This window comes from Heloderma suspectum, chromosome 3 (genome assembly GCF_057233095.1).
Source record: "Heloderma suspectum isolate Gila_16-S chromosome 3, 16-S_ref, whole genome shotgun sequence".
NCBI lineage: Eukaryota > Metazoa > Chordata > Lepidosauria > Squamata > Helodermatidae > Heloderma > Heloderma suspectum.
Window position 1 is genome coordinate 223,251,638 of NC_139460.1, and position 24,728 is coordinate 223,276,365.

The window sequence follows — 24,728 nt, forward strand, 5'->3', positions numbered from 1 at the left end:
TCCCGGCGGTGGGTCCAGCCGGCGGTTCAGTGGGTGTTCGAGCGAGGCGGGAGCGGCAGCCGGTCTTTTGACTGGCTGCCGCCGCCGCCATTCGAATAAAAGAATAAAAAAAAAAACGCCCCCGTGATAGGCTACGTGACGATTAACATAGCCTATCACGGCTAGATTTGCAAAGTCAGCTGTGATAGGCTACGTAAATCGTCACGTAGTCTATCACGGGTGACTTAAAAAAAAAAAAAAAGCACGTACGGATAATGGCGGCTCCCATAGGGAGCCGCCATTCACGTTCCTTATTTGGTCGCTGTAGTCTACGTAAAGATTACGTAGACTACAGCGACCAAATAAGGAACGTGAATGGCGGCTCCCTATGGGGGCCACCATTTGCGTACGCGCTTTTTTTTTTTAAGTCACCCGTGATAGGCTACGTGACGACTTACGTAGCCTATCACAGCTGACTTTGCAGATCTAGCCGTGATAGGCTATGTTAATCGTCACATAGCCTATCACGGGGGCGTTTTGTTTTTTTAACTTTTAATCTCGCGGCCGGGCGAGGCGAGGCGACTCCTCCCCGGCCTGAATTTCGGCCGGGCGAGGCGGGAAGCCCCCCCCTCGGCCTGAACTTCGCGGGGAGAGCAGCGAAGCGCCTCCCCCCCACCGCGAAAAGCTGCGAGACCAGGTAAGTGACTTTCGTGCAACCCTACCAGGGAGGGAAGAAGTAGGATTTTTTCTCACTTATAAAGTTTCCATTATAGACATAGAGCACTTACCAGTCAAAGAAACATGAGCACTTAAATTACTGTTTAACATTTGCACTTAAAAATATTTTTCCTAAAAAAGACCAGTCTCGTGTCCAGTCTCGTGTCCTGTATTCCACATCACATTGTAAAGGAGTGGAGCGAAGCAAGAAGCAGTGGGGAATCTTTTACTTCACAAAACACATTCAAAAATTTCCACAAAACATTACATTCGTGCTTGACAGGTGAGGTAGGTGAGGTGGGTGGGTGGAGCACTCCTGGCCACCTCTCCTGGAGCTCCTGGCTAGACAGGTGCTTCCTTGGTCCGGGTTCCAACCCCTGGAGGCTTGGGATTTAGGCGGTCATGGCACCGTCCTTGACAGGAAAAAACAACATTGCCAACAACAGGGATGGGGAACAACAGCGGGGAACAACTGGCAGCGCCTCTGAAGGGGGCCAATCCCAGGTAGCCCTAACATGGCCCCATGCACCCCACTAAGGGCAGGCTGGACACCTCACAGGGCCCTCGCTCATGGGGAGAAGTGACGTGGCTGTTTATGGAGTCTTGCTGGCCTGACCTGACCCCCCCCTCCCCCGGGCGTTTTGGGGTTGAGGTTAGGGGGGAATCCGGTTCCCGGGACTGATGTGCGGATCTCCCTGGAGTCCCCGGATCAGGGTGGAGGTGCCCTCACCCACATGGTGAGAACGATGCGGGTGTAGTGCCATGGCCACACGGGGTGGGCCCGGGTTGGTTTTGGGAATGTGCACGCAGCGCTTCCTCCCAGCCATGCTGCGCAGAGCTTTGCCCGGAGCTGTGGTTGGGCATCTTATTGAGCATTGCTCTGAGAATGACGGCATGGTCATCGATGGAGCTGATGAGTGCCCTCCTATCCCTGCTTGCCGCCTCGTCCTCTAAGGCTGATCTCCTCACATACTCCCTAAAGACCTTCGCATCTCTCTCCATGACCGCAAGGACACGGTCATTCTCCTGGGTGGCATGACGCATGACGCATTCCGCTATGTCGTTTGCTGCTCTACATGTCCTTCTATTCCTGATCAGTGACAGGCACGTAGTGGGGGATAAGGTGGCCTGTCTGTTGGTGACTAGCTGCTCTGTTAGAGAAAGCAGAAATTGTTGAAATGCACCACATGGACCTGCCTGTGGTGAGATCAGGAAAAAAGACAAACAGACTGGCTCTACAGGGAAAGTTACCCCTCGGCAAAACCAAATTTGTGGCTTTTTGCTGCCGTGGACAGAGCTTAATCCCTGGCCATGACACGCAGGCAAGTTGTCGGCGATGGTGGGGTACTCGAGCCAGTCTTCCCCAGGACGCTCGCAAGATTAACTCTCCCCCTTCACAATATATCACAACTCTCCTCCTCTCAGTGAGTGGTGTTACCCGACCCAACCTGGAGTGGGGGTGCTGGAGTCTCCCCAACACCCATGGTTGGTGAAGAGGAGATTCTTTGGGGAAGCAGAAGGGGGGTGATGATGGAGGTTGGGGCTCGGCAGGAAACTGTGCCCGTGGTGGGTTGATTTTGCCCCTAAGGGCCGCTGCCGGAGTGGGCGTGCGCAGCACATAGCTTACCTGTATCCTCCAGCTCGTCGCAGCGGGCAGCAGTCTCCCCTCGGTTGCTCTGGCACGGGTCCCCGCCTAAAGGGCAATAGTGCCGATTAGCCAAATCGCAGCACCAGGCAGTGCAAGAACTGCTCAGGAAACTGAGATTCATGGGGTAGCGGGCATGGGGTGACCCTGACTAAGCATTGTGAGCACCCAAGCCTCGACTGACCTCACACCTTTGCACCCTTCTGTGCTCACACTCACACTCATGAGTCACCCCCCCCAAAGCACATGCCGGTACCACAGTTCCCATTATGCATGCTTGGAACAGTCCATGAGTGGGGAAGAATGTGGGATAGGCACCGAGAACCTGTAACACGTCCTGCAACTCACCGCTCCCCTCATGGGGCTGGTCCACCTCCTGTTCTGGGAATAGCCATTCCTCTCCCCAAACCATGCTGGCATCTCCTGTGAAAAGGTGGCAAACGTGTGAACTCATGCGTACATTAGACCTCGGCACCTCAAGCCCCCAATCCCACAACCAGGACATATTGCTAAACCTCAGGGTGCCGATGTCATGGTGCGGGACAGAATGCAGGACACAGCTGTATCGGGGCCCATGCTAAGAGTAGGTCCATTCCAGGACCCCGCTGAGGAAGGTCTGTGGCAATGCATGACTAGGATATCAAAGCACTGTGCCCAGCATTGCAGATACTCACCCCGGCGGGGACACCCAGCAACCTCGCGCTGATCCACGTCTAAGTGCTCCCCTTCTTCCACTGATGCCCCCAATGGCTCTGAGGAAGGCACTCCAAGAGGGTCATGCTCTGGAGATTCCACGCGCGCACAGCCCCTGCGGATCTGCAGACACTCCGCAACGCACTTTGGGAGGACTGTGGCATCCCCACGAAGAATCCCGTGCAGCTGAGCGTAATACGGGCAGGTCGCCGCACTGTTCTCAGACTGTGAGTTGTGATTCACCACCCGCCTGTAGTCCTGGTGCATGGACTTGGACTTAGACCTGCACTCTATTGCGCTACACTGGTGGCCACGTGCAGTCATCTCTCTGGAGATCTCCTCAAAGAAGTCCAAGTTCCTGTGGCTGCTACACAGCTGTTCTTGGATCTTCTGCTGCCCCCAAACGTCCAGCAAGTCCTCGATCTCCGCGCGCCTCCAGGACACCCCTCTTCCCTTGCTGGAGGATGCCATCATGGTTTTGCATTGGTGGGAGAAGGCAACTGGGCAGGTCTTCCCGCCTGCTCTTCCACAGGCCAAAAAGGCTGCGCTGAAGGCCTGCCTTGATGGGGTCCACCATGGAGGGCCCCTCTGCAGTCGGTGTTTGAGGACCCTGATCCTGGAAATAGGACAACAGAAGAACTCTGAGGAGGGGGAGGGCTACATTGCTGCTCGATGCTACAGACAATCCTCCCCTCTCCATGCACCACCACACGAGTCTGCGCGCTTGGCCAGCATGCACAGGGGTCCTGAGTGAGGGGGGGGACACTCCCGGGTACAGTGTGCCCTGATCTGGGCCGTCTTGTTTGAATCCTGGAGATTCCACGTGGGAGCGTGGGCACCCCATGGCTCACCTCCGTTCCTTACTCGACCACAGCTTCAGCACGTGGCGTGACCGGAGAGACACAGCGCGGAGAGAACAACACCTGTCGTGAAAGCAATTTGGGAGGGGGAGCATTCCCAGAGAAGTCATTCTAGGACCCTTGGGCACTGCGCGCAACTCATGGGTAAAGTCTCCCAAAAAACCATTCCGCGTTCCACCGCAGCAAAAGCAACTCCCAGCCCTGAAATCCCCAGGCAGGTGGGGGGAAGTATCTCGACGAGGAGATTTTGCAGAGAGAAAGGGAGCCAGGGAGGCAGTGGGGTGCAAGCAGGTGTGTCATGAGGAAAGCAGAGTAGGGTTTGAACGGGGATACACACCACCATTACAGTGTTCACTCGGGAAGAGGCGGGGTGGGTGAATGTGTGTACAGTTTGAGCACGGGGCACAGGGGAGCTATGGAGACCTTCTGAACTTCGATTCTTCGAAGATTTGGAGTTATTCTCAGCTAGAGAGGGGGGAAAGAGGGATAGCGGGGTGGGAGGCCGGCGGCATGTTCTGGAATGCAGAATGGGGAGGTGGGGGACGACGCTATCAGTTGGCCAGCATTCAGAAGGGGGACAGGTCAGGGAATGCACTTACCGCTCGAGTGCGGGAGAGGGAAGCTGCTGCGACACCTCCGTAGCTCTGGTTCTTCGAAGATTCAAAGTTAGTCTCCAAAGGGGGGGGAGGGGGACGGGGTAAGGGAGGGCAGAGGGTGGAATGTGGACTGGTGAAGAGGCGACACTCTTGGCACCCAGGAGATGAGAGGGTGCCGTCGGGAGCTGTGATTGGGCAGGGGGGAAATCCAAAATAGGTCAAATATGGACAGGTGTGGGAGGGGCTCGAGATCACATTAGGTAACGAGCGTGGGAGCAGCACAGCACATTGATGGGAGATACCGGGATATCCGGGTGTTGGAAGTGGTACCGCGGAAGCGGGAAATCCCGATTCCAGTATGAGGCGAGTGCTGCGAAGTGTGAAAGATGGGTGCTGAAAGCTGTTTGGAGGCATAAAAAAACATGAGTGTAGATCGGCCCGTAGACTGTTGTAGGGTTGTTTCCCCCTCCAACAAGTGTTGTTGTCTGGGACTGGATAACAGGGCAAACCCCACTGGGAGTTGAATATTCAAAATGGCCACCAGTGCTGCAGTGATTGTCCTTGTGAATTTCTCATGTCATATGTATGCAAATCACCTGAAACAGTGAAAGGGCTTTATCTCTCATTGAACATGATATGTCACTCAAAAAGAAATTACAAAAATAATTTGAATTCTAAAAGTGAAAGGATAAAACACAGAGAGAGAGAGAGAGAGAGTGATCCCAAAATACACCCCTGTTGCAAATTGCATATTTTAATATAAATATGGGTTTAATATATCACTTAATAGTATGAGGATAACCCTAACCCCAACCCCAATCCTACTACCATACAAAGTTTCATTAACAAAAGTGGTATTTAGATGCTCCCTCAAAGTTTTCAAATTTGGGGTTTAAAATACTATCTCCTTAGGATATGGAAGTAAAAAATCATACAATGTCAGACTTTGAAGTGTTCCAGTTTGCCTGATCAGAGCATTGTAGCCATAGACTTCTCAAAATGTAATACTGAAATTCAATAAACAAAAAACCTTTCAGTTTAGCATGTCGTGTTAAGGGCTTTCCACACTCGTTCAAGTTCCAAAATGCTAGGAAATTACAGCTGTTAAGGGTCACTGGCCATACCCTTAACAGATGTGTTATTTAGGCAATATACCTATGGTATGGTATCCTATGCTGTGGTTAGTTTACCATGTGCTTCATCACCTTGGATGCAAATTCACTGTACACCTCCATCCCACATGAGGATGCCAGATCTACCATACAAGATGTACTGGATTCCTGTTCTGTAGACAATCCTCCTACACATTTTCTTATGGATATGCTTGGTATCATTTTAGAAAAGAACTATTTTCAATTTGATACTCGGTATTTTCTACAGATTAAAGGAGTGGCCATAGGTAGCCCAGCTGCCCTCAGTATTGCTCATCTTTTCATGTCATCATTAGAAAATTCCATTATTCTTAACACATCCACCAAACCTGTACCAGAAATACTTTAAATTTTATGGACGCTACATTGATGATACCTTTGTTGTACTTACACTTTGTTGTACTTACACAATTTGCTAAACTGAACAACTTTTTTCTGTGAATCAATTCCACTGATTAGAATATTAAATTCATCTGCCACATGAATTGTCTTCAGATTCCTTTTTGGGATGTCATGGTTCATGTTAACAATGGTAAATCTCCGTAAGAGGTTTTATGAAACCCACGGACAAAACATCCATCTTATATTTTTTAAGCCATCATCCTAGACATTTGGAATCCAATCTCCCCTGCAGTCAATTTTTACACTTAAAAAGAAATAGCACATTTAACCACATGTATAACACATATGCAGATCTTTTTACCAGGGAACTCCAGAACAGAATCAGCAGACAGTCTCTGTTTGAGCCCCATGCTAGGACGAAGAGTGATAGATTGTTCTGATCTCTAGAATTCAGAGAATCAAACACACTGTTTACAAGCATTGGCATTTGGTCCAGGAAATCCCAGGCTGCAGTAACTGTCCACTCACATGGGATTTTGCAGAACCTCTAATCTTCATGACAGATTGGTTCACAGACACATACCACACAGCAGCTCTCAGGCCCATAAAGTCACTGGCCACTACAAATGTGGGCACTGTAAGTCTTGTCCGCAATCCCTACAAAACAAGGAGTTCTTTAATCCTGTGGATAACAAGAAATAGACTTTAACATCATTTATTAACTGTAGTTTGGACCATGCCATTTATATTATCAGATGTCCTTGTCCTAAGTTATATGTGGGACAACTTTCCAGACCCCTTAGACTCAGGATTACAGAGCACAAAAGCAGGATGGCCACACATTTAACACAACAATGTCATCCACCTGATTTGTTAAAATTCTTTGCTCTGGAACATATTCAACAGATCCCTCATAAACATACTGTGTTATCTGAGGCATTGGCCAAGAAGGAAATTTTTTGGATAAACAAATTAAAATCCATGGCTCCAGTGGGTTTAAATGACAAACTAGATCCGTCTGTTTTTCTTTAATTTGTTTTTCCCCTCTGAATTCCTCTTATTATTTTTCTAGCCAGGATATCTACATGTGTCCCTCATATCAGTTGGACCTCCACTTACAGGCATAGTTAATTCTAAATAGTTACCTTGTTTCTTTAACATGTAACTCCACGTTATTTCAGCTGACCATTAGACTGTATAAATGGTTCGCTGTGGCATTCTTTTTCACACAGCCATGGACCACCTCCCACACATACTTCTATTAGGAGCAAGATTTCTCTAGCATCATACCTGGTAAGACTAAATTTTTTGACTGGTGAAAACTTGAAATCTAGTAGGTTTTAAGAGACCGAGACCAGCTTTTTAAACAACTGCCTCATTATTTTGTCATATTACAACAACAGTGACATCACTCTCTTGGAGTTTTTGAAGTACTCTAATCAATTGCTTAAAAATATTTTCTCAAGTTCTCAGGTATCGGTTTTGGCATTAGTAAATGTTATTATCATATTATCTCCATTGGGCTCTTGTGAGAGTCATCTTTGCCTTTTATCTTGTTTCTTTAAAAAGGGACATGTGTTAGAGAGGAACCTGGTATGACAATTAGGGATGTCAGAGAATTCCGCCATGGATCTCGATGAGGCCGAATGCCAGTGCATTCGGCCCCCTGAAATCTGTGGCGGAATGGCCTGCCACCCCCCCACCACCCCGCAGGGAGTGGACTCATTGACTATGCTAAAGCCTTTGATTGTGTGGATCACAACAAACTGTGGCAAATTCTTAAAGTGATGGGAGTACCAGACCACCTTACCTGTCTCCTGAGAAACCTGTACGAGGGTCAAGAAGCAACAGTAAGAACCAGACATGGAACAACCGAGTGGTTCAAAATTGGGAAAGGAGTACGACAAGGCTGCATATTGTCACCCTGGTTATTTAACTTATATGCAGAGTACATCATGAGAAACGCCGGGTTGGATGAATCACAGGTCGAAATTAAGATTGCCGGGAGAATTATCAACAACCTCCGATATGCAGACGATACCACCCTAATGGCAGAAAGCGAAGAGGATCTAAAGAGCCTCTTATTGAGGGTGAAAGAGGAGAGTGCAAAAGCTGGATTGAAACTCACCATTAAAAAAACGAAGATCATGGCATCTGGCCCCATCACTTCCTGGCATATAGAAGGGGAAGAGATGGAAGCAGGGACAGATTTTACTTTCTTGGGCTCCAAGATCACTGCAGACGGTGACTGTAGCCATGAAATTAAAAGACACTTGCTCCTTGGGAGGAAAGCTATAGCAAACCTAGACAGCATAGTAAGAAGCAGAGACATCACCTTGCCGACAAAGGTCCGTCTAATCAAAGCTATGGTTTTCCCAGTAGTAATGTATGGCTGTGAGAGCTGGACTATAAGGAAGGCTGAGCACCGAAGAATTGATGCTTTCAAACTGTGGTGCTGGAGAAGACTCTTACGAGTCCCCTGGACTGCAAGGAGGTCAAATCAGTCCATCCTAAAGGAAATCAACCCTGAGTGCTCATTGGAAGGACAGAGACTGAAGCTGAAGCTCAAATATTTTGGCCACCTAATGCGAAGAGAAAACTCTCTGGAAAAGACCCTGATGCTGGGAAAGACTGAAGGCAAAAGGAGAAGGGGACGGCAGAGGATGAGATGGCTAGATAGCATCACTGATGCAATGAATATGAACTTGAGCGCACTCCGGGAGAGAGCGCAGGACAGGAAGGCCTGGCGTGCTATGGTCCATGGGGTCACGAAGAGTCGGACACAACTGAACGACTGAACAACAACAAAGGGAGTGGAGATCTTCATGGGTGCTGTTTGAGGTCTGTCTGGGTGCCACATTGGGGACCCCTGTCTTAGAATTTCAATAAGGAAATATCATTCCCTGTACAGTCCTGGAGACGGGCTGCATCAGGGAAAATTCTGGGAAAGCTGGATTTCAAAATGTGTTAAACTTTAACTTATACTTTTAAAAAAGGCCCACCATTTAGTTCCCCACCCCTGCAGTATAATAGCAGCATAAATAAATGCATTGCTTTATTAAAGTAGAATTAACACAGGAGCTCTTTTTTCCTAGTAGCAGGGATAATTTATCTTTCCTCAAGATAATTTTATATTTCTGTCTAATATCTCTTTGAAAATTGCTGATTTTCTTGCCACAAAGATTTTCATGTAACAGGAAATTCAGCCTTTCTCAAGTGAAGTACAGACGCTGGCTCTGGAGGCATCATGACTCAGCCTCCCAATTTCAGCCTGAGCACACTCCGGGAGAGTGCGCAGGACAGGAAGGCCTGGCGTGCTATGGTCCATGGGGTCACGAAGAGTCGGACATGACTGAACAACTGAACAACAACAACAAAGTGGAGGATAATTTATTTGAGATATGCTTTTTTCCTTAACCACGACGCATGCCTCTTGGAGTATCCTTACTTTTCTCCTGCCCTTCTCTTTTCACACTTAACTTATAACTTAGTCCCTCCCCCCCCCACACACACACACACACAATTTCTTCCTTACTGCTGGAAATACTGGGTGGGCTACAGCAATGAAGCACACCTGAAAGTGGGCTGAGACCCACTGGTAGTCCCCAGCCCACAGTTTGAGAAATGCTGCCGTAAACCACCTGAGCGACTAAAAAGCCAGACACGTCATCTCCCTCCAGGAGGGAGAGGGGCACACTTGAAGTACAAGCAGAATATCCACAGGAGCCGCTCCCATCCTCAGATGCGAAGTAAAGCTGCACCAATTGAATTTCTGCCTCTCATGCACTGGGTAGAGAACTGGATCCACTACCCCTTACAAGGAACCTCCACCATGCCTGGAGCTCTGTGTCTGAGTGAGAGGCAAAAGCTCAGCAGGTGGAGTTTCCCCTCCACATTTGGAGGTGGAACTACACCCACTGCTCTTCGGGCTGACATGCAGCTGAAGTACAAGCAGAACAGCACAGCCTTGTTTCCATCCTCCTATGCTAGGTAAAGTTGCACCTACTGAATTTCACCTGTTATGCACCTGGGAGAAGAGTACTAAGCCCGCTTTCCATTACCAGGCACTCAGCAGCCCCTTCCCTTTATGAGGGACACCATTAGAGGGTGGTAAAGGCCAAACAGCAGCACTGAGGCCTAGCCATTTTGTTGTAGGTGGTAAAGGCCAAACAGCAGCACTGAGGCCTAGCCATTTTGTTGTTGACAGCAGGGATGTTGCAAGTGCCTGATACAGGGGTGGAGTTCGAAGGACTCCCCCCCGCTCAGCCACCTGGACTCCCATTCACAGACTACACAGCACTTACCAGACCCGTTCACCAAGCGCTGCATGGTCCACGAACAGGTGTAAATAGCCCATCTATGCCTGTAATGTTGTGTAGGTGGCCCCTTTACAGCCACAATCTACGCAACGTTAGTTTTCCAGAAAGACCGAAGATGCCATTTTGTGTAACAGTGGTGCTCAGGGAAGGAGTGGGCAGCCTCACAGCACTTGCTAGTCACTCACCGAGCCATCTAGGGTTCATGCAACACAACAATCAGGCAGCTGCGGCAGCAACCAGCGTCCCCGGATGGAGGTGAGTCTGTCGATCCCTAGTAAAGAGAAGCCAAATGCAAGATGTCACTGTCAGATAGAAGCAGTCAGCTGTGGCCCTATAACAAAGATAAACACACTGGTAGAGAAAGGGAATTGCGATGATGGTTGCTAACGTAGATGGCTGTTAAAGGAAAATCCAAACAGGAGAGGTCAATCAAGAGGTATTAGCCAGGGCAGCTAGACAGAACCTCTTCGTTAAGGGTTTAAGATTGTCATAATGCTACTCTCTCATCTTGCCACACTCCAAGGTTGAACCAACTAGATAAAACCTAGAACAAGACTGTGTGTGTGTGTGTGTGTGTACATATGTGCATACACACACACGAATGAATATGGATGGCTTGATTAGTCTATTTCCACTCCATATCAGTTTTTGCATGTGTTCAGTCACACAAATCTGTCTACCCCATTTCCCTATTGATCTTAAGTTAAAAGAAATTTGCATGAAAATTTATATTTACTTATATACTTTTAATGTATTTTCTCACAAAATACGTGTTTCTAAACATTTATGTCATAATATAGATTTCTACATATTTTATACTAAAATATGCATTTTGTTCAATTTTCTGAGCAGAGGACTGAATTGCAAAGTTTGAATAAGTCAAATCAAAAGGACAATTGTGTTCTGATCAGTACATTAACTCAGGAAATGTGGATCAGCTGAGTTCACTTCAAAATGCATACAGAATGAAATCCTCAACCATCCCTATATATACATTACTGTTTCAAAAGCATTATCTTTAGCACTCTTATTCATCATCAGAAATCATGTTTATCTCCACAATTCTTTTACAGTGCAGTCCTATGGATGTCTACTCAGATGTAAGTCCCATTTAGTTCAACGAGAGTTCTTTCCAGATAAGTGTATATAGAATTGCAGCCTTAAGTAGAATTGCTGAAGTTCTCCTTAGAGGAGGCACAACAACCACTAATAGCACTTCAGATTCACGAAGAGCCACTGTACACAATTGTGTAAGCTGCCTTGAGTGCCATTTTTTGTAGAAAGGCAGGGTACGAATCCAATCAATCAATATCCCAAGGATGTATCAGTTTTCGCCAGATCCAGTTAAAAAAAAAACACAACCAAAAGAAAACAGTGCTTTGTCTCTCCGTATGTCCACTACAAACTGCTTCTAGATATTTCCCTTTGTCTTTCCCAAATTCTGATAGATGTCACATCCTAATGGCTGGGTAGAGAATCCAGGTAATTAAAGAATACCTGGCTCTTTTGATGACCTATAAACTGCCAGGTAGGCAAAACCATACTGATAACACATTCACTATAATTAAGATATAATTCAATATGTTGCAACTAGTAAATAAACAGGACTGTCATGGGAGTTCATCCAAGTCGGACTTGGATTTAAACCCTGGGACTTGAAAAACCCAAGTCAAAATGGGAGGGGAATCTTTCAACCCCCCCAAATGTCCTCTCCGTATTGGGTCAAAATCAGAGCACTCAAGAGAAGACACCTGGCACCCCTCGCCTGCCTCCAGTACCCCTTGCCCCTGCCAAAGCCATCTCTTCCACCTCACCAGAACGCACTAAGCCATTCAGAACTCGCGGGGGGGGGGGGCTCTTTTGTAGGCTTTTCCTTACACAGAGGTCAGGAAAGAGGTTAGTCACAGAAAAACAGCTTTCAACAGAAATGCCTAAGCAGTTCTGAACTCTAATTTGAAAGTTGACAGAATCCTCCTCCAAACAAATTCTGTTAGACAAATATAGTTACAGCACTCTTCCCAAACATGGTGCTCTCCAGATGGTTCAGTCTACAGCCCCAAACATTCCTGTGATATAAGCCTAATTAATTAATTTTGTTTCCAGCGAAACAAAACTTGCAGTTGGTTGGTTTGCATACCCGGATGGGTACGTTCTGTTGCTGGTTGTTAGGCCAGAGGATGTGGCACATGGGTCTGCAAGGAAAAGGGGAAATTAGCAGATCTGCCCCTCCCCTCTCTTCCATTCATGAAGCCTCCTTTGGATTAAAGAGGAGCAAGGCAACTTGATACAACACTTTGTCATCACCTTAATGAATTGGCTGTAAAATGTCATTTGTTTACAGTTCCCTGGATCAATGCCCTGGATATTTGCATTTTAACCATTTATTTAATTTATATCCTGCCTTTTCACTAAAAATAGTGCCCAAGGCAGCTAACAATAAAATACAGATGAAATAGCAAAGTTATAATTATAACATTAAATCTATCAAATAAATACACACCAATGAAAAAGAAATAACAGCACCCACTAGATTTAAACCCTACTTTGGCTACAAAACAGCAAAAATGCCAGAAGCATGTCTGAATATAAACATATCTTTGACTGCTGCTGGAAAGACAACAGAGATGGAGCCAGCCTGGCCAACCTTAGCAAGGCATTTCAGAGCCTGGGAGTGGCCACTAGCGAAGCGCTGTCTCACGTTCTTGCCACATTACCACTTTGGGATGAACCAAACTTAAGACTGGAAACATTCTCAAATTTCAGGACAAACCAAACGTAAAGTTGGAATAATGAGAAACTGAGAGAAGCTGAAACGGACAGATTCTTCCACCCCTAGATATGCCAAGCTGAGACAGACCCGGCCTGGGGGAATTTCTCTGCCATCACCAGCCCCCTTGGCCACCATTGTCTTGCAGAGTTCCCTACAGTTGCCAGAGTTCCCTTCAACAATGCTGGCCCTGAGTGTGTTCAGTTGTCTTAGAAGAGAATGGGAAACATCTTCAAAACAGTCCTTGGCTGTTTCTATCATGCCCTTACATGTTGTTTTCCTTCCCTCTCTCCTCGCAACTTTGTACATTTATCAACATGAGGTGAAAGGAGGAGGAAATTGGCAACAGGACTGCTGATTCTAGGCCATTGTCTTTTATGAGCCAAGGTGGAGTTCAGAATTGGGTTGGGCCTCAGTTCATAATGATTTCTAAACTGGAGAATTAATTACCAAACAACACCCCCACATTCCTGAAATTATTCTCCATTACTAACCACAGAGCAAACACAATATGAAGGCTGAGTCGTTTGGGTGTGTTCAGAAGTTGTGGTAGCGGTGCCAAGCAAACACTATTCCCCCTTTTTGTGGCTCACTGAGCTTATGAAAGCAAGGCCAACATCCAAGTCTCTGCAGTTCTGCACAGAAAGCAGCTCTGCCACTTTTTCCATGGAAGCGGAATGTCTTGAAATCACTGCACATTCTGTCTGCCCAGCTCCTTGGGTGGGTCTTCTTTTTACTTTTGAAAAAAATAATATATGCACAGTCTTTGGCAGCATAACAGCAGCAGCACTGAGAGTGTGCTCACCACTGGCACCATGCTTCTTTCCAAAACTGGCTCCAGGAAGGTCATCAGCACGCATGGACTTGCTAGCATTGTATGCAGAGACGGTCTGGGAAGTAAGAATGGTGGAGGCAACCAGAACTTCACTGCTCCTGTAGTGCTGCTGAATCCTGTGCATGTTTTATTTGGAAATGTTTTTTGTTTGTTTTTTAAGAATTGAGGAGGGTTAAAACGAAAGAAGAAATGGGGGGTAGGAAAGAAACCCCGTCTTTGTGTTAAAAGATTAGACTGTCCCCTGAACCCATTTTGAGTGTCGTCGATTTGTGACCCTGAAAATGGAACTGCAATAGCCACCTCCAATTTATCACTTGCATATGTGGTGGTGAACTGAAGGTGGCTCTTTTCGACCTCCCCTATTTACAATATGGATAGATCAGCCCGAGCAAAGAAGATATGAATGATTGCAATAAGAGGGCGAATAACTGCCATACCATGAACTGGGAATTATAAAGTCTTTGGAAGATGGAAGAAAATACATTCGCTAAAAGTAGGTGTTGATTTGGGAATACAAGACCTGTATGATAACAGGGTTACAAGGAAATATATAGGTTCAGAATTTTAATTTCAGTTTTTAAAGGCTGAGAAAAATATTTGGAAATACACATCAGAACATGAGCATGATCAAGCCACATGTACGTATGCACCAACTGGAAATCATGTTCTGATGTGTATGCATTAAAAGTAATAGATGTGATTGGAGAAGAAAGATAATTTATACTTGAGTTGGACTTCAATAACAAATAAGATTAAAACGATTACCCACAAAAAGGTGTTCCGTGTGGCTATTTCAAAATATGGGTGTTAATGTCAAAATATTTAAAAGAGGGGCTGGTGTAAAAGATGTGCATTCCCATACATATTCTGTCACAATTAGTAACATGCAAACAACCTTTTAAAGAATGGTTAGAGTTGGATCAGGGCTTCCAATACTACTCCAGTTTGTAGAGGCTTTGGAAACAAAAGGACAATTTGGGAACAGACCTTGTAAAAGCAGAAAAATACATATAGAACTCTTTGTTTCTCAACACACACACATACACACACACGAGAGGCAGAACATATGCATAGAGTGTTACATTAAAGACTGCCTTTGGGTACTAGTCAACCAATTCTTAGCTCTCAGATCCTGTCTTGAATGCCAAAGGCTCATTAAGTTTTATGAAAAGTGTGTTCGGAATTCCTTTCCTTCTATGTCTCCTGGAATTAGAGCGGGGGGGGGGGGTGACTTCTAGGCAGTCTTGATTCCACAGAGCCTCTCATTTTAGATACTGCATCAAGCACCGTAGCCCTTGGAAAGAGATCTTCGCATCGGGCATTGAGGGGAAGCTAGATTTGTCAGAAGGAAGAGCAAAGAAGAAACAGGCAAGGCACAAACAAAGAGGAAGAGATTCACATGCAAAAGATCATAGGAAGAGAAAGGTAGAAGGGAAAGGCAGGATAGATGGTTGCGAAACAGATTGCTATGCCACCTAGCCAGAATGTTACTAGTCTAACCAGAATGCCACTGTCTAGCATAGGTGTCCTCCATGCTCCAGCCTCCCTGCATTGGATAGGTGTCAGCTTCCAAGTTTGGAGGCTGATGTCTATCTCCATAGGATTGCACTCTACGATACAAAGTTACACATGTATAAAACCAAATACTCACATACGGATAGTTAACTGATGAAATAATAGGGTAGCTCTGAACACTGCCCTAATGGGGGCCTTCAAGCTATTCACTCAGTCTGAGAAAACTTGGAGCTGTCAATTACATTTCTGAAACCACAAAGGCTCAGATGTGGGGGATGGAGCCTGATAGAGTGGTAATTAATTCCTTAAAGGGCAACCATCCAGAGCTAAGTGATATCATTAGACTGATTGGTGTAAAACTGGTGATGTTTTTAAGCAAACACATAATGGCCAAAATATAAACAAAGCACTGTGTTAGTAGTCTATATGAATGTATAACCATCCAGTTAATCTCTTCATTCAAGCCAGCCAGAGATTTAGTCTTTAAAGTCAAGATCTAGAACAGTTCCCATTGTAGAAGTCTGCGGTGCAGTTGTTGTCCTTGAGCCTCAACTTTTTCCAAACAACAAAACTTCATGTCCTTGAGTTGATGTTCATAATCCATAAAGTGCTGAACAAGGGGGGCTTGCAGCCTCCGGTTCCTTGTACAACTTTTATGTTCACTAATCCTAGTCTTGATGGCTCTTGTTGTCATTCATATATACATACACACACACACACACACACACACACTTACAAGGGCATGCAATGGCATATATCACACCTCTAGTGTTATAGTTAAAGAACCCTCAATATGGATATTGTACATTGCCTAAAGGGTTAACAAAGCTTTTGCCTCTACAGCAGTTTACACAAATGCTGCAATGGCCACAGGGAAAGTTCCTTTTTTCTTCTTCCCCTAAAAGTGTTCTATCTGTCAGTTTGGGATTGGGTCTGCAAGCACTATGTACCAAGATACCCCTGAAGTTCTGTTTTCATCTATAAGCAAACATGGAGCCTCCTTGGTATCCAGGTATATCTTTTCAAGAGGTGCCAATATCTGTTGATGATATCACAAAACCTGCTGGTATACCATTCATAAGTTAAAGGGTCCACCATTCTATCCATTTGCCGCTGACTCCTGAGTAGCAAAAGCTCATTCCTCTTGCTGTTCAGGGCCTTGTACATGACCCCCCTGCCCCCTCAGCAGTTTCATTGGGTAGCCTCTCCTACCTAGCTGAGTAATGAGTATTTTTTGCCTGCTGATAGAAGTCGTGTATTCTACTGCAGTTTCTTCGCAATCTTTTTCATGTTTGGCCATTAAGTGTTTGATTGCTGTAAAACTGGTGATGTTTTTAAACTATCTGCTGATATCCATTCGCTCTGGATGGTTGCCCTTTAAGGAATTAATTACATCTCTTATCAGGTGCTCCACAAATTACAGCAGTTTACACGGCTTTTAGCTTTGAAGAGCACTCTCAAAGTATTTGTTTTGCCCTCTGCTAGGGCTGATCTACACTTACAGGTTTTTTCACTTCCAATGAGGTTTCACCGCCCATCTTTCACACTACGCAGTACACGCCTCGAATTGGAACCGGAATTTCCCGCTTCCATGCTCCCGCTTTCAATACCCTGATATCCCGGTATTTCCCCTTAATGTGCTCTGATTTTCCACCTTCGCTACCGTATCCAGTCGTAGTCCCCTCCCCTGCCTGTCCATATATGCCGGTGTTTTCATTTCCCTCCTGTCCAATCACAGCTCTCGACGGCCCCATGGCGTCTTCCGGCTACTGATCGCATAGCTTCCTCAGCAGCCCCCGTTTCCTCAGCAACAAGCAAAGGGCTGGATGCGCACACGCTTGTCTGATCTCGGAAGCTAAGCAGGGTCGGACCCAGTCAGTAGTTGGATGGGCGACTGCCTGGGAATCAGGCTTCCTGCATTGTTCACAGACATGATCTTCGAAGATGTTCCTGCATCTTTGAAGATCATGCCTGAATTAGAGGGAAAAAAATCATGCAGAAGCCACGATTCTTCAAAGATAACGTCTTAATTAAAAAAAAAAAATCCAGAGCAGGGTATAGGAGGGGGTAAAACTTAGTCTCATTTGAAGGGATAGAACAACCCCCTGCTCAATGCAAGAAGCCTGATTCCCAGGCAGTCGCCCATCCAACTACGGACCGGGTCCAACCCCACTTAGCTTCCGAGATCAGACAAGCGCACACAGGAAAACAGCCCAGCGCTCGAGTGTGAACCGAGCTCGCGCATTCGATGAAGCACCGCAATAGGGAATATGGGTGAGTGTGGATAATCACGTTTTAATGCGAGATCGTTTAACCCGATAGGACACCGAATTCATTGCGATGGCGGGCGCAATGTAGATTGGACCCTAAACTAGATAACAAGCTATATTTGAGCAGAGAAGTGACCTTGCAAATTCAGAGGTTTGACCAGCAAAAGGAGATAAGGATTTCTGGTGGCTGTAAGTAAACTGGACAGCACAAGTAAAAAGTGATCTGAGTGAACCTTAAGGCATAAATTTTGTCAAGGTTGTGGGTATTCTCCTGTTCAGTACTGTTTTTATCGGTAGTAGAAACCTATGCAACAAAATGTTGCTTACTAGAAGGGGTTAACAGGCACTACGTATCACTCCCTCTGCTGAGAATGAACAAAAGAGCCAAATGACAATTACGCATTTCTTTTTTACATCTAGAGCAGTAGAAAAGGAGGATAAAGATGTGATCACACCTTCCACAAACTCCCCAACTTCCATCTTAGATTGGACTCTGGCTTTTAAAAGCAATATACATGGTTTAAATGAGGATTTATCCTCTGTGAACCTTGCACAAGAGCTGGCCTTCTCTGAGAACATGGCATCCTCAGGGTTAAGGCTGCTACCTGAGGAGGATAATCAATTAAACCAAATGATGCTAAGACAAGTTGTGGAGCTGGCCTGTAATGATGGGAAAGAAAACAAAAACAAAAAAGGGCCCTCCAATCAGCCTGAGGTAATGAATGGAGGGAGTATATCAGAAGTACCAACTGAAGGCTAGGTTTTCTTGATAATGAAGGACCTTGACCATGTCAAATCTTTTCTGTTGGAATGTAACAACCTCCCAACTGCACTGGTTAAAATTCATAAAAAGGCTGGCCCGGAGCTTGGAGGAGTGGATTTAGGAACAGGGTCGAGTATAACTGGGGCACAAACAACCTCACTGTGCTGCATAGGAAGGTGAGCAGGAGAGTGGCTAAGAAGAAAGGCAGCAGTAATTTGCAGATCAGCAAAAATGTTAAAAGTGCAAAGTCCATGAGCTACAAGAAAATGGAGTTTGGGAATCTCTTTAAACTGCTTGACAAAAGTATTTAACGGAAATAGGCCCTAAAGTCAAGAAGTAGAAATCTAAGAACAAAGGTATCTATGGTGACATTACCAAACTCCAGTCTGAAAATATATCTGCCCCTCTTCTTCAGCCTTCCTCACTTACATCAGCACAGGATCAGGACCATGTTCCTGACATGCAGAACCCTTGGTCATTAGCCTCACTGTAATGGAAACCACATCAGATGAAAGTGCAAAAAAATTTAACTGGAATTTAAGTCTGAATCACCAAAAACTGGCTTTAGTGAACTAACCTAAGCCTGAGGGCCTTAACTCAGCATGATCGCAAATTATACTTGCTGACAATCTTGGATGCAACTCTCCTGGGCTTCTTTATCACAGCTAATATAGACCATGTGGAGTATTTATATTATAATTATACCCATGCACATGCAGTGGTCACCTTCAGCGCGTGGGACAAGGCCAGAAGCATATATGACTACAGAGATGCTTTTGTTGAGAGTGGTATTTTAATTTCAAGATTTTTTGAGAACCTGGCACCCCCTCTGGTATTAGGTCTCCACTCTTTTTCACACTTAAAAATAGTCAAGAGATGGAGGATTGTGGCTGTATAAATGTAATTGAGCTTGATACTGTAGAAGGAACTTTTATAAGCCATAAAAGCTTAAGTAGCCAGGAGCAGGAAGGGTTTGATCAGGCTTGGAATCAACCAAGAGGACAATCCCCTCATAAAGAGAAGGAACCGTTTGATAATGAGGAAAAACTGCTAGTAGACTCCTTCCGAGCTCTGCCTCTTGACCAAACCTAAAATCTCTAAACTATACACCTCAGGGAATATTTAGGAAATAGGTCATTCAGGTCTGGCAACAATACCCTTAGTAGCCATAGTCCTTGGCAATTAGTCTCTGATCAACCTGGAACCTCTGTACGTCTGGTGGAGCCTGATTATGAGCAGCATTTGGCTAATGGAGTTGTCCCCTTGGTAGCTCTTGCTGTGGGCTGACAATTGCCAGTCTTTAAATCTCCTATCCTGGAACATCGCAGGATGGAGGAATAAATTGGTGGACTTGCATTTTGCCCACTATCTTCAGATCTTTGACATTGTTCGCCTACAAGAGACTTGGCTCCTAGAGAAAAAATCTTTAAATTTACAAGGAATCAGGATCTGGGAACAACCTGCCCTGCAAACCTCTTCTCTAGGTCATGGTAGTGGAGGCCTGGTTAGATTGATTTCATCTACTGTAGAGGTGTATAGAATGGAGGTAGCCGGGGTAGCCCCCAATTATTGTCAGGTTTTAATTATTCAAGGCTGTAAACTGGGGGCCCTACTTTGTGTTAATGTGAATGGCCTATGGCCCACTACGAAAAAAATTTAAAAAAAATGTAAATGTCTCTCTTCCCCCAAGATCCTCTGGCTCTGCAGCCAAGGCCTGGAGCAAACTTGATGACCTGTTAGCCTTCTCATAGACTACCCGAATCATCTTTTTTTTAATTTCTGGTGACTTAAATGCCAGGATGGGTAATGATAATTCTTTATTGGAAAAAGTCATAGGTATAGATCTAGAGGAAGCAGTAAGTATTCCCCAGATCTCACAGGATACGATTATAAGTATGGCTAAGCTCTTTTCTCTTTAATTTTTAAATTTCAGCTTGTGTGTTTTAATGGTACTTCTTTAGACCACTCGAAGGGGTATTATACATATATAACCAACAAGGGGGGGAAGTGTAGTTGACTACATATTAGGGTCACTTCTGTTATTCCATATGTCATGTGCAGTGCTTGTCAGCAGGAGACAGACCTGAAACATCTTCCCCTTAGGTTCATTCTTAAATTATTTATTTATTTATTTATTTATTTATTTATTTCTATACCGCCCAATAGCCGAAGCTCTCCGGGCGGTTCACAAAAATCAAAACCAAACACACAATAAAACAATTTAAAACATATAGAACATTAAAACCACAATATAACAATACAACCACAATAAAATCTAGCAGCTGTGCAGGAGTTTAAAATACAGATTTAAAACAGCAAAGATAAAAATTTAGAAAGCTAAAATGCCTGGGAAAATAAAAAGGTGTTCACCTGGCGCCGAAAGGAATACAATGTAGGTGCCAGGCGAACCTCACTAGGGAGCTCATTCCAGAGCCGGGGTGCCACAGCAGAAAAAGCCCTCCTCCTAGTAGCCACCCGCCTCACTTACAGGAAATACAACCTGGAAATTACAAGAAATTACAGGAAATACAACCTGGGGTGCTGACAGTTCTAAAAATGCCAGGCCATTTACAGGGTAAGAGATGACTTAAATGGTCTTTGCAAACTGATTCCAATATAAGGCAGATACTAGGAAATGATCAGCTTCAAGAATTACGACAACATGATCAAAAGGCCCTGGAATATCTGCAAGATCTATCAAGATATAATGGGCGTACTTAGACCTTATTTGACTACTACCCTATCTGATAGAATCCCTGTGACTTCTCCATCCTGGTTTGTTAGGGAATGTAAGATTAAGAAAAAGGAGTTGCACAAACTAATAAGGCAAATTATGAAGCTACTCTGCTATAACAACAACAGAGAGATTACAAAACATTGCACAGAAGAAGAAGAAAAAGGTGGGTGTTTTTTGTTAATAATTGGAAGTCTCTAGGCCTTGCCCTCATTGAGGGGAATGATTCTAAATTTTGGAATTTGATTCAGAGAGGGCTTTTTCACTACTTTTTTGAGGCTGCTCCCCTAATTACACCTGAAATATGGGTCTCCCCTTTCAGTGTCATTTGTGGAAAATAAATTTGAGGCAGATAATGGGGCTTCCCCCTGGGGCCCCATCAGCCCACTTTAGAGCTGAGTTAGGTTTTCCATCAATAGCAGCGAGAATCAATTTATCTTACCTTAAGTATTGCCACAGACTAAATGGATAGACTCCATTACCAAGCTCTGTTGGCTTGAGCAATTAAGGTCTGGTGGCTGGGCTCAGCCGTGTCAAAATAGACTAGAGATTTATGATCTTTCTATGGAAAAATATTTAAGCCTTATCCACATGCACTTAGGAACTGTTTTCTTTCTTTGTTTTTACCATGATGCTAGTCAAGATAGGGCAGTTATTGTTGACAACGATTTTCTATTTGGTACCCCTAACTTAAGACCAATCATGCAAGATCACATTATTTTGAGGTATTGACCCTTGCACAGCTTCAAAGGGCTTTTATAGAACTCAAGTTCCAGTTGATGCCCTCTGCATATCTCGATGGGAGATAACTTGGAATCCCAGCCACAGAATGGAACTGTATATGTTGCAATCAGACTGAAAACATAATTCACTGTTTGCTGTTCTCTTCTTTGTACAAGGATCCTAGAGGCAATTTTTTGTCATCTATTATTATCAGCTGTGTTTGGATCAAGCAACTGAGGAAGTAGTAATAGAACTCTCAGCTGATATCACATATGTGGTTGCCCAATTTGCTTTGGCCAAGAAGCCGTGGGCTTGCCAAATCAAGAATTATGATCTATTATAAATCTCATCTTCTATATTTGTGTGGTTAACCTTTTTAGTGGTCAGTAAACATGGTTTGTTCGTAATGATTTTGCTGAGTTTTATTTTTTTTAAAAAATTAAAGTTTTGTATTGGGAAAGGTCCTCCTTTTTTAAACTTTTTCTCTCATGGTAAAGGTTTATGGCTATATACAATAAAAGTATGTTCTGACTCTTATCAGGCTCCATCCCCTACATCTGTGCCTTCATGATTTCAAGAATTTAACTGGAGCTCCAGGTTCACTCAGACAGAGTGGATAGCTTGAAGCCCCGTTAGGGCAGTATTCAGAGCTACCCTATTATTGCATTGGTTAACCATCTGTTTGTGAGTATTTGGGTTTATACCTGTGTAACTTTGTATCTTATTGGATTTTTAATTGGCATGTATTTAGCTGTATTTGTTTTTAGGAATACTGCAATTCTTGCCATTCTTAAAAACAGTTTATAGTGGAGCCTTTGACTCCCCTTGCAGTTTAGTTACTATTATAACATGTACATGCCTTGGCTGGTACATCTACTAGAGGGGGTTTGGCAAGACTTATTATCTGATGAGTTTTTAATTCTTTAATTTTTTCTTATATTTTAATATACACCTAAGTATCAGTTTTTAACCATAATTAAGGGCACAATCCTATGGCTGCTAGTCAGCGGCTAGACGGCCATAGGATAGGTTGGTTCCTGGGAACTGACCTCAGAGCCCATGCTCCAAGATGGGTTCCCTGAGAACCAACCTCCACCCCCTCCCGTGCTTCCTCGTAGGCAGTGTGGAATGGCCCCGCACTCCACGCTCGGAAGAAGAGCACGGAGCAGCAAAAACAGGGCGTTCCTGGAGTCGTGTCGGGGCGGGGAAGTCGGAAATGCTGGTACAACACATCCTACGTGTTGTCTGGCTGCCACTTCCAGTGCTCCGAGGTCCCACAGCGAGACAGCCGAAAACGGCTGTCTAGCCATAAATGCAGGGCAGCTGAAGCACAGAGGGTATGATCCCCTCCGTGCTCCTCCTGCCCTGCATTGGATAGGCGGTCGCCTCCAAGTTCGGAGGCAGCCACCTATCCCGAAGGGATTGCGCCCTAAAAAAATTAAACACAATATTCTTTTTATATTCACAGGTTTAACTACTGCAGTGTCTAATGTTAGTAATTGTGAGAAATCTGTTGTATACAGTGTGTTTCCATACATATGTTTGTTCGTTCTTTGGCGTACCGTTTCTATACTAGACCATGTCCTAATTGTACTAGACCACTGAGGGAGACTCTGTGTCGAAATGCATTTGGTCCATTTGGTACTGATTATTTTTGGTATGGTTAGGTTTTTTCAGCACAATAATACCGTATTTCTCTTTTGTTGTTTAGATGTATGGTTTTAAGCTACACAGATAAAAAACAAACCTTTATCATTAGATTTTGTCATATATATTATCATCAGTATGCCTAGCCTGGTTGTTTTGCTGTTATATAGCTTAGGGTTGTGGGACACATCTTGTTTTGTATAATCCCAAGATCCTCAGGTTTCATTTAAAAATGCAAGTCTCTAATCCTTGTAGAACCTGAGATACAATGCAAGATGCTCAACCGTTATTATGCCCATTTGTTTTCAAAGCAAAAATAGCTGCTCCTGCCTTTCAGGGTGTTTACCCAATGAATGAAGTATGAAGTCAGAGCAACGTTTGACACACCCACTGTCTGGAGAAAGAACTTCCTGGTTCATTTCAAAGCCTTTTGGAGGGTCTTACCCAGTGGGAAGTGATTGCTGCCTCAAAAACATCAATTCAGAAATCTAGGATTTTAGTGTTGCTCAGATTGGTCAGTAGTGTGTCTACCCAAAGAGGAAAGGGAGGAGCAAAGACAGGAGTCCATGATTGTTCTAACTCAAGTCTTGTAATTTTATTCTGAGTTTGTAAACATTTAAAATCCATTCTGACTTGGATTCCTGCACTGAGCAGGGGGTTGGACTCGATGGCCTTGTAGGCCCCTTCCAACCCTACTATTGTATGATTCTATGATTCTAAAATATTACCCTGAGAATCCATGTGGATAAAGTTCATCATTATTATATCTACATTGCAGGAGTCAGGGCTATGGCTGACTGAGTGTGAGAGATGCCAGTCCTGCAAAGAAGCCCCGCCTTGCATATGCCCATAATATTCAGTTCCCGTTTGGAATGGCCATAGGAATGTATTGGACTGAGACAAGCAGATCTACAGAAGGGAACAGGAGCTCCCTAACTGCTCACTGGTGATACAGTAAGTACCCCCCAAACATCCTAAGAGCCCAGAGGAGTTGCGCACTCCATGGGAATGGCCCTTCTGTCTGCATGGCCATAATTTTCAGGTCTCCTTCAGAATGGCCATAGGAATGCATTGGACTGAGACAAGGAGCCCCACAGAAAACAGCAGGACCCCCAAAACTGCTCCTGGCCACAGAATTAGTACCCCCAAGCATCCTATTTGATACATGCTCA

The 24,728-nt window shown here is 44.8% G+C and overlaps 1 protein-coding gene across 1 annotated transcript; it reads right to left on the reverse strand.

Annotated features, from left to right (window-relative positions):
- Window positions 1-907: 907 nt before the first annotated feature.
- LOC146350801 (uncharacterized) lies at window positions 908-10,312 on the reverse strand. The gene is made up of 8 exons (XM_084845653.1): window positions 10,288-10,312; window positions 4,793-4,890; window positions 4,494-4,565; window positions 3,899-3,957; window positions 3,016-3,650; window positions 2,690-2,764; window positions 2,324-2,389; window positions 908-1,847 (listed from the first exon to the last, which is right to left on the reverse strand). Exons 1-8 carry the CDS (start codon window positions 10,310-10,312, stop codon window positions 1,423-1,425), a joined length of 1,455 nt encoding a protein of 484 aa, XP_084701779.1. The 3' UTR covers window positions 908-1,422.
- Window positions 10,313-24,728: the final 14,416 nt, after the last annotated feature.

Coding starts and splice junctions, on each gene's coding strand:
- LOC146350801 (XM_084845653.1), bottom strand. CDS start 10,312: ATGCAGCGCTTGGTGAACGGGTCTG. Junction 4,566..4,792: donor TCCAACACCCGGATATCCCG/GTATCTCCCATC, acceptor CCCCCTTTGGAG/ACTAACTTTGAATCTTCGAA. Junction 2,390..2,689: donor CCAGCCCCATGAGGGGAGCG/GTGAGTTGCAGG, acceptor ATTGCCCTTTAG/GCGGGGACCCGTGCCAGAGC.